This window comes from Aplysia californica, unplaced genomic scaffold, assembly GCF_000002075.1.
Source record: "Aplysia californica isolate F4 #8 unplaced genomic scaffold, AplCal3.0 scaffold00023, whole genome shotgun sequence".
Lineage (NCBI taxonomy): Eukaryota > Metazoa > Mollusca > Gastropoda > Aplysiida > Aplysiidae > Aplysia > Aplysia californica.
The window spans coordinates 1,959,911-1,972,703 of NW_004797293.1; the positions used below are offsets into that span (position 1 = coordinate 1,959,911).

The following is a 12,793-nucleotide window of genomic DNA, read 5'->3' on the forward strand; positions in this document are numbered from 1 at the left end:
AATGTACCGCCGAACTCTCTTCGAATGTCGTCACGTTTGAGTTAGCCCATGAGTTTTGTATAGGTCACATGTCCACTGTTGAACATTCTATTATGTTTGTTTCAGCACGAGTATTTTTGTATGGCGTGGTAGATTATTTCGACACTATAAACGCAGAAACAGTCGTTAAGATGCCAGCGAGGACCTTCATCATCATCATCATTATCATCATCATCCGGTGTCTTGCTGACTGGCGTGGGCGATCATGGACCTCCACTTCCATCTGTCTTTCATTGCAACAATTGTGTCTGTTGTTCTTGCTGCTCCCAGCCATGTTGTCAGCTTGTCCAGTATCTTTTCCCTCTGTCTGTCTCTGCCTCTTTCCATCAAACTTGCCTGTTGTTGCAATATTCTCCAATGCTTCTTTCTGCATTGTGTGTCAATGAAATTTGCCTGTCGTTTTCGTATATTTTTCGTCATAACCTGTACAGGGATAAAATAGTTGGCTAGCGCTTGTTGCCGCCTCAATTTATTTTCTGTTATTATAGATGTTTTACGCAATGGAACAGGTGTGTGATGTCAAAGGACAGACCACGACTCATCGGACCGCCAGGTAACTTTACACATTTGAACATTTGGGTGGCACTGCTCGACCGTGCTCTATGGGCAAACCGCGCCTGATAATAATAATAATAATAATAATAATAATAATAATAATAATAATAATAATAATAATAATAATAATAATAATAATAATAGTAATAATAATAATAATAATAATAATAATAATAATAATAATAATAATATAATAATAATAATAATAATAATAATAATAATAATATAATAATAATAATAATAATAATAATAATAATAATAATAATAATAATAATAATAATAATAATATCAGTCGCAACTCATCTCGACTTCTATCCCAGACAGACAAGTATGTTTATCATCAAAAGCAAGACAAATTAAGAACAGATTTTCACATTATATCAATTTCTCTTTATCCCCCAAAAGCTGACGATTGTCTGATTCCATCGTGCAGAGACACATAGTCAGAGGCTCAGTCCGCCTACCAGTCAGTGAGTAAGCCAGTAGACTATTTGTGAGGCAGCGTGGTGGAATCAGGCTCTCGTCAAAATAATCAAAGTGAAGAAATTTGCATTCTTCCGCAGGTTTGTGAGTTTTTATTTTAAAAAATTTTTGGCTCAACATCTTTCATGCCCTTTAAAGAACTAATTTCTGTGTGGATTTTTCTGAAAAACGTCAATTAAAGGCACTAAAAATGTAAAATTTTCAGTTACCACGGACTCTTAAGCTAAGGGAATAACTAATCTTTACCGGCCATTTCTCACTAATTTTACCTCTGAAAACAGGTGACCCCCCCCCCCATCCCCTTCATTCGGAAATATTTCGACTTGTATTCAAGATAAACGGATATTTTTTTTCATTCAAATAAAGACAAGTGAACAAGCTTTAAGATGATACCAATACCTCTACATGCCCCAAAACTGACGAGAGCCTGATTCCACCACGCTGCCTCACATTTATTAGCTGGGTTTGTGATCAGCAAAGAGTTCTCCTACTCCTCCTCCTCTCTTCCTCTACCTCTCTTCCTCCCCTTTCTCCTTACCCTCCTCCTCCTTCGCCTTCTTCTCTCATAGGTGGTGAAATTGAGGTATGATAGTCAAAGAAGGAGAAATAGGGTAAGAGGGAAGACCAAGAAATGCGATTTGTCCAGGATTTTGTTACCCTTAGTCAGATTTTTTTCTTTGTTTGTTGGTTGGTTGGTTGGCTGTGATAATAGATCTATACTTGAGTCTTCTTTTCAAGCAATTGTTCACATTTATCTGCACCAGTGTCAAGTTCGATCTCTTTTCTCTTTCAAACAGGCACCCACATTTGATTTCGGGTAGCAGTACATTTCGATCCCGTTTTTGAATGTACCAAACGCGTCTTTCGAAAATGATATCAGGGCAACTCGAATGTAGCTCCACAAAGAGTGGAGACCTATGGGCATGTAGGTCAAGTAAATAAATTCGTACCCCCCCTCCCCCCCCTCTCTCTCTCTCTCTCTCTCTCTCTGCTTTCCACAAACCCTACTCAAAGCCCGACTCTATTACCGAATTCTCGAGTCTGGCAGTGAAGTGTAAGAGTATAATACTGTAGTTGGGTTTCCCTAGATTATCTCCCTTTGACTATATTTCGCGTAATTGTTCTAGTGGTTTGTCCCCCCACCCCCACCCCCTCCCTTCTTTTCTCTCCAAACCCCTGCTATCTTTATTTGCCTGTCTCACATTTTTTTGAAAACTCTACTTATATTATTTATTCTCTTTAATGTATACATTACATCTCAACAAAGTCGACAATATAGTATAATAATAGACTTTATTATTATCTTCTCTTCAAAGATAAAACAAATAACTCCGACATAATACATGTAATATTTTTGGCAGTATCTTGTATTTTCAAAGAAAATCATTGTAATGCAAAAAAAGGAACCAGGAGGTATCCATGAGGCATCTGGCTCTTCAAGTACACAACGGGTGCCCACGAGTTGTCTTCTGGGTCATGTGACAACAGAGTGTGTCACGTGACAACAGAGTTTGTCGTGACGCAGTCTTGTGAGATCATGTCCACATTACGTCGTTTTGTACCTTCCAGGTGTATTCAAATTATAGCTGACTTGGCTGCCAAATCTCTCTCTCTGCCTCTGTCTCTGCCTCTGTCTCTGTCTCTCTGCTTCTGTCTCTGTCTTTCTCTCTCTCTCTTCCACCCCCCCCCCCCCCCCCCGGGGGGCGGTGCTACTGACTGAAGTGTCTTTAGGCCATTCTCAAAGGGGCGGGGGGCGTTGGCATGTTTTTTAAACAGTAGAATTGAAATTGGCTGATTCATCAATGGCATGCTCATACACTGTGCCTGAACTGCAACAGGGAACTGCTGCTATTTAGTTCCTAATCCTTATTATCGCCCTTCTTTCTTGTACTTCTTTTGTATGTTTATTACACTCTTGTGACCCACTATTTCTAGGGTGCTTGTTTGTCGACGCAGACTTTGTGCTGTTGAAGCTAGAGAGGGGGGCACAGTAAGCCTGATTCCCTGTAAGGACTTCTTTGTTGACATCCACCCCTTGGCGCTCATATGACCTTATGCAGTTGCAAGGGCCTTAAAACATGTACTCTCTCTCTCTCTCCATCCCCCCCTCTCTCTCTCTCTCTCTCTCTCTCTCTCTCTCTCTCTCTCTCTCTCTCTCTCTCTCTCTCTTTGTGTGTGTAGTATGTGTGCTCAATTGAACTTATGTTCTTCTCTCTGTACTGGATTCATCAAAAGGCAGCAATTTTCTATGTCAGATCTAATCAAAAGCAACAATTTGTCTCTGTCTGAGCTAATCAAGGGCAACAATTCCCTATGTCAGATATAATGAAGGTCAACAACACTTTACGTCAGGTTTAAATAAATGCGCCTTCGCTTTTCTCTGTGTCAGGTTCAACCAAGAGCGGCTGCGGTTTCTTGATCCTAGTGCTCCCCATTGTGTCAGGAAGCGGAGAGCCCAGTGTCTCCGGCATGGAGAGCATGAGCAGCGTGCAGATGACAAGAACGACGACGATGATGAGGAAGGGTAGCCAGAGGAGGTCGGGCGAGCCTGACACAATGTAAGGGGCGATGATGGCGCCGACACGAGAGGCTGAGTTGACGTACCCCACACCCAGACTCCGGACAACTGTCGGGTAAATCTCCATGGTGAAGATTGTGGCCACCATCCATCCGCCCGTGGTGACCATTTTGGCCACCAGAGCTAGGATGTTGATCGTGAGATCTCTGGAGGGGCTGTTGGGGGCAAAGAAAACCATGAGGACCACGATGAGACACGCGGAAGCGGAAGTGAGGAAGTGTATTGCACCTGCGCGTCGCCGGCCCAGCCTGTTTGAGGTCGGGGCAACCATGAGAAGGCCTGGTAACTCCGTTATAGAAAAGAGAAGAAAGTTACTGTAAAAATCTCCCGACAGAGACTTGATCCCGAAACTTATGGTGAAGTAAGTGATAGACAGACACAGCCAGATAAACCCCATCTTAATGGTAAAAATGCAGAGCGTTTTGTCTCGGAACAGATCCAAGTAGGAATACGTGTCCACGCTGGCGTTTTTCTTCCGCTCATGTTCCGACACTGACCTTATCATTTCTACGCTCGGAGCTTCTCGTCCATTACACTTGGCTATCTTCTTGGCCACTGCGTGCGCTCTGACCAGGCTACCGGACACCGTTAGCCAGCGCATGCTCTCTGGGGTCCAGAAGACAGGGAGCAAGGTGAGGGCCGACACACCACAGATGACGGCGTGGACGAGTTTCCAGTCGCGGAGCCACAGGACGATCACGGAGAAAAGGGCCGAGGATACATTCCACGCCGGGAGGGTTCCCAGCATGCCTCTCCACCACTGGCTGACGAACTCCACAGGGTAGACGAAGGCGGTGGATATCATGCCGCCAACTGCCACGCCGATGAAGAAGTTGAGGGCGGCGTACATCTCCCAGGACGTAGAGAAGATGACCACTAGGTGGACCAGTGTGTGCAGGGAAACGTTGCCGTAGAGAGATACCTTACGTCCAAGTCTTATCACCGGGGTGAGGGAGAGAGAAGGGGATGGGGATCGGTGAGGAGGTGAAGGAGTCTGTCTCTCTATCTTTTTCTATATGACACCCTCTCAATCTCTCTCTCTCTCTCTCTCTCTCTCTCTCTCTCTCTCTCTCTCTCTCTCTCTCTCTGTCTGTCTGTCTGTCTGTCTGTCTGTCTGTCTGTCTGTCTGTCTGTCTGTCTGTCTGTCTGTCTGTCTGTCTGTCTGTCTGTCTCTCTCTCTCTCTCTCTCTCTCTCTCCCCCTCTCTCTCTCTCTCTCTCTCTCTCTCTCTCTCTCTCTCTCTCTCTCTCTCTCTCTCTCAGGTGGCATCGGTAGCCTAGTGGTTAGGCTACCGGACTCGTAGTCGTGAGATTGCGGGTTCGGAGGTTCGAGCCTCAGCTCGGTCAGACGTTGTGTCCTTGGGAAAGGCACTTTACACGAACTTCCCACTTGGCTCGGTCCTGTCGGAGACGGACGTTAAAGTAGGAGGTCCCGTCCCTTAAATAACCTAATAGTGTTGATAGGGGCGTTAAACCTACACCAATATCAATACCAATCTCTCTCTCTCTCTCTCTCTCTCTCTCTCTCTCTCTCTCTCTCTCTCTCTCTCTCTCTCTCTTTCACTGTCAACCTCCCCCTCTCTCTTTCTCAAGCTCTCTCTCTCTCTCTCTCTCTCTCTCTCTCTCTCTCTCTCTCTCTCTCTCTCTCTCTCTCTCTCTCTCTCTCTCTCTCTCTCTTGCCCGACACTTATAATTATGTTCAATGCTCATTGTTTTGTCGCATGTCCTCCTCGTTATATTCAACACACTACATGTTTTTAAACCTTAGGGTTCCGGTAGCTGAATTGTTACTAAGCTCAGGCTCATAATAATGTTAATCGGTAAGACACAATGACCCTAGCTCAAAAGCTGAGCGCTGTAATATCGTCAAGTGACAAGACGTGATAAGCCTAGCTCAAAATCAGAGCGCTGAACGTTTGTGACCAGCAACAGCACGCGTGAATTGTCCATGTTTATGATAATATTATAAACTATCCATGCTCTCACGCATTAATGTATTTTTGTGTGTATCTGTCTACCTAAATGACGTGCCATTAAGCGATGGAATCGTGCGCTCGTAAATTCTTGGGGATGAGGTGTTATTGGTGTTATCGTAAAGCTGATTCATTTGCCTTGCTCCCAGGGAAATAAATATTCAATTTTCTCAGATGGAAGTCGAGATAAATGCTATTGAAGGGGGTGAGATCGCCTGGTTTCGGTGGTGAAATTAGCGAGAAAATTGCCGCCTAAGTCTGGTAACTCCAATAGCTAAAAAGACCTTGAAAACTAAAAAATGACTTATTTTGTGGCTTTCATCAATGATGTTCAATAAAATTCACGAGGAGATTTATTTTTAATGGATATAAAAGGGGTTGAGCCATAAAAAAAAAATTCGATAAAAATTTCCAAACTGACGAAAAAATGCCAGTTTCTCCAATGTCATTATTTTGACGAGCGTCTGATTCACCACGCTGCCTCACTAATTGTTAAAACAAATTTCCCATTGGGATCAATAAAGTGGATGTTTTAAAATGTATTTTTATCTGTATCAGTTTTCCCCTCTAGGCTCGACTGTCTTCCAAATCTTGTTGCCTCTCTTCTCTTACCTTCCTGAGTTTGTCTCTCTTGGCTCACTATAATATTCTCACTTGCCCCAACTGTCTCATCGATGTCACATTCTCTATTCGTGTCAGTTTGTTAGTGTTCGAACGTTTCATCAGCTGCTTACACTATATTATGCTTCCCGAGAGTATGAGAATGTTTCTGAGTGTTCTGCTGGGGTTAGTGTGCACAGAGCATAGACCTTGCGGTCGAGTGGGCGCTATATAAAGGCTATTTGATCAATATCTTTATTATTTTTCTTTTTGTTTAAATTATTTTTATTTTTAAAAAGGTATTTTCATTATTACTATTATTATTATTATTATTATTATTATTATTATTATTATTATTATTATTATTATAATAATTATTATTATTATGTACCTCACATGCCTCCCATATCCCACCTACATAATACAGCCTTCAGAAAAAGGTTAAGGACCATTTACAAAAGTGCACGCAAAATGAAAACTAGCAAATAAAAGTATTCCTCCTTTGGCGGCCCTGGACCTGTGCTGTGCGGCGTTGTCGTCCTGAAGGACAGCAGCAAACCCAATCTGCTGCAGCGCCGTGCCGACCAGAGGTTGACGGATCTCCTGCAGATACCGCTGCCCTGTTCGGATGCCTTGGCTGCCTTGTCGTGAATGGTGGGCACACGCGCTTCTGACAATTCCATTGACATTCACGAACTTAAACTGGTCGTTTTCTTTGATATTGCTGAGACTTTCTGAGACCCTTTCTTTAGTGATTTTCAATTTAGACGGTGGGTCCCTTTTTGAGCACTGGGAATTACGCATTTCGATTTCGATTGTGATGAAATGTCTTTTTTGCCCTTATGGATGGATGAATTAAATGTACATCAAAGAAGGATGAATTTGATTTTCCGGTTTTTACTTTACGTGCACTTTTGCAAGTGGTCCTTAACTTTTTTTTGAAGACTGTATGTTTCCCCTGTCGTACCTATTTCCCCTGCGTCAGTTGTCTTGCTTGTCTCACGTGTCTATTTCCCACCTATTTCATCTATCTTACCTGCACCAACTGTTCCATCTATCTCACCTGCACCAACTGCTTCATCTATCACCGTGCATCAACTGTCTCACTAATCCCACCTATGCCACCTACATCTGTGTGCCTCACTTCTTACCTAACCCTTCTGCCTCAACGACCTCACTTGTCTCACCTATCTTACCTATCTCACCTGCCTCGATATCCTACTTGTTTCCCTTTTCTCACCTGCCTCACATATGTAGCATATATTTATTGTGTCTCATCTGTATCACTATCACATCTGCCTCTCCTGTCTCACCTATTTCGCTTGCCTCAGCTATCTTCCCTCCTTTTGTTTGTCTCGCCTGTCTTACCTATCTCACCTATCTCAACCATCTCACCTACATCTATGTCTGTGTGTCCCACCTATCTTACCTAAATAATAAATGGTAGCTTTTAAGGACAAGCGGGTTAACCCAGATTTCAGGGGTTTCCAGAAATCTTGACTTTCACCAAGAATAGGCATTGCTCTACCTATAGGGAAAAGTTTGGTTTCATTTGTGTGTATATCCGTTTGGTTACGGAGACAACTATTTTTATCCTTTAAAGAAAGTGAACAAGGGGCAAAAAACTGTACCTTCGACGTTTTCAAAACAGCGTATTGGGGGCTAGTCCCCTTGTGCTTTAAAGCGATCATATGTCACACCAACCTCAACTGGTTTACCTGTCTCAACGATCTCACCTACAGCTTTGTTGGTATGACTCACCTGTCTCCAATAGCTCCGGTGAGGACGGATCCCACAAAAACGCCCACCATTTGTACGCTGATAATAACTGACGGCACCCAAGCCTTGTCGCAGATCAAACCCCACTCAGTGACCACGGTTGACGAGCCCTCTACAAACGCCACAGCGCTGCACCGGGAGATGATGTCACAACTTCCATTTCCAGCGCCGCTTGCACTTTCAGTTACGGAAGCGTTGGCTGTCAGAGAAGTTTCACTGCTCAGCTCCCAGTTTGCCGGCAGTGATGACGTGTTAGCTAGGGGCTGGCCAGTAGTCTGACCAGTAGGCTGACCAGTGGGATGACCAGTCGGCAGTGCTGTAGGCCAGGACAAAGAAGTGTTGTCCTCTCCCAGACAGTCCCAGCCCGGGTTATAAGACCCAAACACCATGAACATCATACCGCCGGCTATATGCAACAGAGTACCATAAGTGGCGCATACAAGCAGCACCTGGAACTTGCCACAGCTGCCCACGTGATCCACCAGTCCTTCCAGGTCTGTGACGTCGTGTGGAAGGATGGAACGATGGAATGTTGAAGGGATGGATGAGATGGATGGAAGGATGGATGGATGGATGGATTCAGGAAGGATGGATTCAGGATGGATGGATGGATTTAGGACGTATGGATGGATGGATTTAGGGTGGACGTATGGATGGATGGATGAATGGGCGGATGCTTGAATGGATGGATGGATGGAGAAATTAATGAACGGATGGGCGGATATGGTGATGATTTGACAGAAGGATGAATTGATAATTATACGAATGGATGGATTGATGTACGAATAAATGAATGCATTGAAGGGAGACGAGTTATTATATTGATGGATGGTTGGATGGATAGATAGAGACATGAATAAATGGATGGATGGATGGGTGGATGGATGGATGGATGGATGGATGGATGGATGGATGGATTTATAGGTGGATGGATGGATGGATGGACGGATGGATGGATGGACAACGTAAAAGAGATGTATGGGGTGGGGAGATTCTTATATCCATCGATAGCGTTGTTTGCGTGAGTATGATGATGAATGCTGAGTTTGTTTTTAGAAACACTGTATTGTTGTTGTTACAAACGAGGAAACACCCGCGTCTGTGGTATAGCGGTTAGACGAGTGGGGAGAAAGTTTGTATCGAGCATCTTGGTCTATTTGCCGGGATGTTGAATCACTTTCAGCACGGGTTGACCATCACAGGCAGGGTGGAAACTTGCTTCCTAAATTATCATTAATGTTTTGATGAGGGTGTAAAAACACCTTGATGGGAAATGACCTCTCAGGTGATCAATTTTTTAAAAAATTTGTTGAGGACGCGTTTTCTGGTTTTTCGACAATGCTTCGAGACGCGCTTTTCTTTTTTTTTTACGGAGGGGGGGGGGTGCACTTAAAAAAAAAAAAAAGAAGCATGACCTCATTGTTCGTACATATTATCTTTTTAATTACGTTTTGTTTTTATTAAGCTTAATCAAGACGTTCCTCGACACTGTCTTTGGACAGCTGCTGATGGGGCACATTTCGCTACCTCAGAAATTTACACAATTTTATTTGACATTTTTGGCCGTTTTGAGTTACTAAGTCCCAAAGGTCAGAAACCAAATGTTCTATCTGCTCTATCAAAATCATAAGCTTATTCAGAGAATTGTATTCGAAAAATCTTGACATGTTGTGGAACTTAAAATACGGGGTGATTAAAAAAACAAACTTTACAACTTTTTTCTTAATGTTTCGCGCAAAAATTGTTCTAGAATGTCATTTGGAACAGACATAATTCATTCAAAAGGAATTTGTTTAACATAAATTCATAAAGATGAAAAGTATTTTTTGAAAACAAAATGGCTTAAAGAAAAAAAACACCCATAAAGGCAAAATGCACCAATTTAAAATATTATAAAGAAAACAATGAACCGATCGGTTTGCTTTTATAATTTCCATTCCTTTTTATCATCTAATCCTCCCCTCATATAGAATTTTAAAAGTTACATTTTTTTCTAAAATTCCTAGAGCCAGGGCTATACATGCCCTCCTTTTGGATTACAAACAGTTGTGACGCGTCCCTCATAATGTTCAGTGGTGGCCAAACATAAGAACCTGCCAAACCAAGAATGCTTAAAACCGCACACAATGTAAACTCTTCATAACTAAGTGTCTTCTAGAGATGTTAAGTGGTTGCTTGGGTGCCCAATAGACAGTATTTGTTGAGTTAAAATATCCTGAATAAAGGTAAAAATGGGCTTTGCCATAGAACCAAATGTCAATGAGGAAATGTTAACGCAAGACGACCGAGGAACCACGAACACATTGCCATCCTCTGATCCATGTCAACCTCTCGAACATGAAAATGATACTGTCTTAGGTGAATATCTACCTTGAGAAAACGGGCCGTTGACGTGTAGGAAAGTCCTAGCCACAGACATTGGCCGCCACTGGACAAATATTTTAAAATACTAAAAATTGTTGTGTACACGAGCTCATATGACTTTATGTAGTTGCGATCGCTGTAAAACACTTACCAAAACAAAAAAACAAAAATATACGTCATTTATTTTAAGTTTTGAGAAAATTAAAGAAAGACTGAGTGCCCAAATCAAAACAATGACAGTAGCACTCATTATTTTTCAATCTAGGAATTACATAACGGAACAAGGCAAAACTATAATATTGTAAGAATCAGATGTCCGTTTATGTCTTTGTTTCAAAAACTGTTTTATCTGGAAACACCCAGAAATTGATTTGAACTATTTTGGAATAACCCTGATGAATTGTCCAGATTTCCAGATAGATGGGTTGTTTGAGAGTGGGTTTGTTTTTTTAAAAACAAAATTAAACGTGTCACGACGCGGTGAAATCAGGTTCTCGTCAATTTTTTGGCATGTAGAATTATTGGTGTCATCCGTCTTCAAGCTTATTCGTTCGTCTTGCTTTTGCTAAAAAAAAAATAATTTTAGACTTTTCGTCTTGGATACAAGTCCAGACATTGGCGACTGAAGGAGTCGGGTGTTACGTGGTTTCAGGGATAAAATTAGCGAGAAAATAGACGCCAAAGTTTTGTTACTAATTTCCTTAGCTTGATAGGCCATGGAAACTGAAAATTTACAATTACTTTGCTTTAATCAATGCTTTTCACAAAAATCCATACCTGAGGGAAAATGCTAATTTCTTTACTATCATTATTTTGACGAGTGCCTGATTTAATCCTCTGCCTCACAAATCTTGATATCTGAGCCAGTTATAGCATGTAAGGGAGGGCGTTGGCCCATTACAGCTTTTTTTCTTTATGCCCTCAACTCAGGAACCCATCAAAAGGACAATTTAACGCTACATGCTAAAAGTGTGTTGGTTTAGTTGACGTCTGGAGCAGTGAGGTGGGACCATAAATACGGTAGGTAGACAAAGAGAGCTGTGGGAAATGTTGAACCTACCTTCAGAGCGCTCCATCGCCTGCATGTAAAAAGTCTGTACAGTTCTATTCCCCTGGAGACAGCTCGCGATGTCTCAGGTCCAAATAGAGCACTGCATTTGGCATGTTACTGCGCAACGTGTGTTTATATACATATATATATTTATTTTTGGGGGGAATATATATATATATATATATTGCTTGTATGCACTTGCGTGCGTGCGTGCCTGTGTATGTGTGTATATGTGTGTGTGTGCGTGTGTGTGTGCGCGCGTGTGTGTGTGTGTGTGTGTGTGTGTGTGTGTGTGTGTGTGTGTGTGTGTGTGTGTGCGTTGGCATGTGTGTTGTCTAAGGGGGGGGGGGGGTTGTCCTTTCCTATGTGAATGGCGCCATCTGGCTTTGACTAGAATGTGTATTAGATAAGTTTTCAAACGCTTTCCTCAATTTCATCTTTTGTGGTTAGCATTCCCTTTGTGGAAAATATTTAAGCTTATAGTTTGCAGTGCAATGAAGATTACTATCTATCTATCTATCTATCTATCTATCTATCTATCTATCTATCTATCTATCTATCTGTCTATGAATGAATGTATGCTTGTATATATGCATGTCCGTATGGATGGATGGACGGATGCATGCAGGCAGGCAGGACGGTAGGCAGGTAGGTAGGTAGGTAGGTAGGTATATAGGTAGGTAGGTAGGTAGGTAGGTAGGAATGTATGTATGTATGTATGTATGTATGTATGTATGTATGTATGTATGTATGTATGCAATTCTCAATTTTATTTCTGTGGAACATTTGGAATCATATGTTATTATATATCCTAGATATTTAAACTGTCGGACGTGTTTAATCTTTTAGCATTTGGTAATGAGATTACAAATAGGGTTTGCTGCTTTTTAGGATATTGCCATGCAATCTATGCATTCCCATGCATAAAATTGAGAATTGCATACCATACTTCCACTGGGAAGTACTAAGATTTAGTATTGGGTCCTCATACCAAACCCAGCGCGTCCTCGGGTGGTGGGTAGGGGAAAGGCCTCCAGATATGGAGGTTAGCTGCTAAGCAGTCGCGAACCAAATGGGGATGGTCGTTGAGAGTAGATGGGGACCCTGTTGGCACAGGTGCTTCAATAAATACCTCACACACTCGAAGAAGGGACCATCTTACGGGAGGCGCCATAAATCCTACCTAAGCCCCCACTGCCTTGTGGGTTGTCAGTGGATCACAAAGGCTAGCAGAGACAACTGTACACAAGCCGGCAGTAGGCAAAGGGAAACGACTGCTGTAATATCCCAAGAATAGTCATGGAAAAGTACATTCATTCATCAGATAACAGCGTTAAGGGGGTTCATGATCCAGCTCTGAACTCCCCGCTCGG

General features: G+C 42.4%; 1 protein-coding gene across 1 annotated transcript; it reads right to left on the bottom strand.

The window, feature by feature from the left end:
* Positions 1 to 3,198: 3,198 nt before the first annotated feature.
* Positions 3,199 to 8,576, bottom strand: LOC101848016 (solute carrier family 22 member 5-like). Its single transcript, XM_005090936.3, has 2 exons — positions 7,988 to 8,576; positions 3,199 to 4,590 (listed from the first exon to the last, which is right to left on the bottom strand). Exons 1-2 carry the CDS (start codon positions 8,401 to 8,403, stop codon positions 3,432 to 3,434), a joined length of 1,575 nt encoding a protein of 524 aa, XP_005090993.2. The 5' UTR covers positions 8,404 to 8,576; the 3' UTR covers positions 3,199 to 3,431.
* Between the last annotated feature and the right edge of the window lie 4,217 nt (positions 8,577 to 12,793).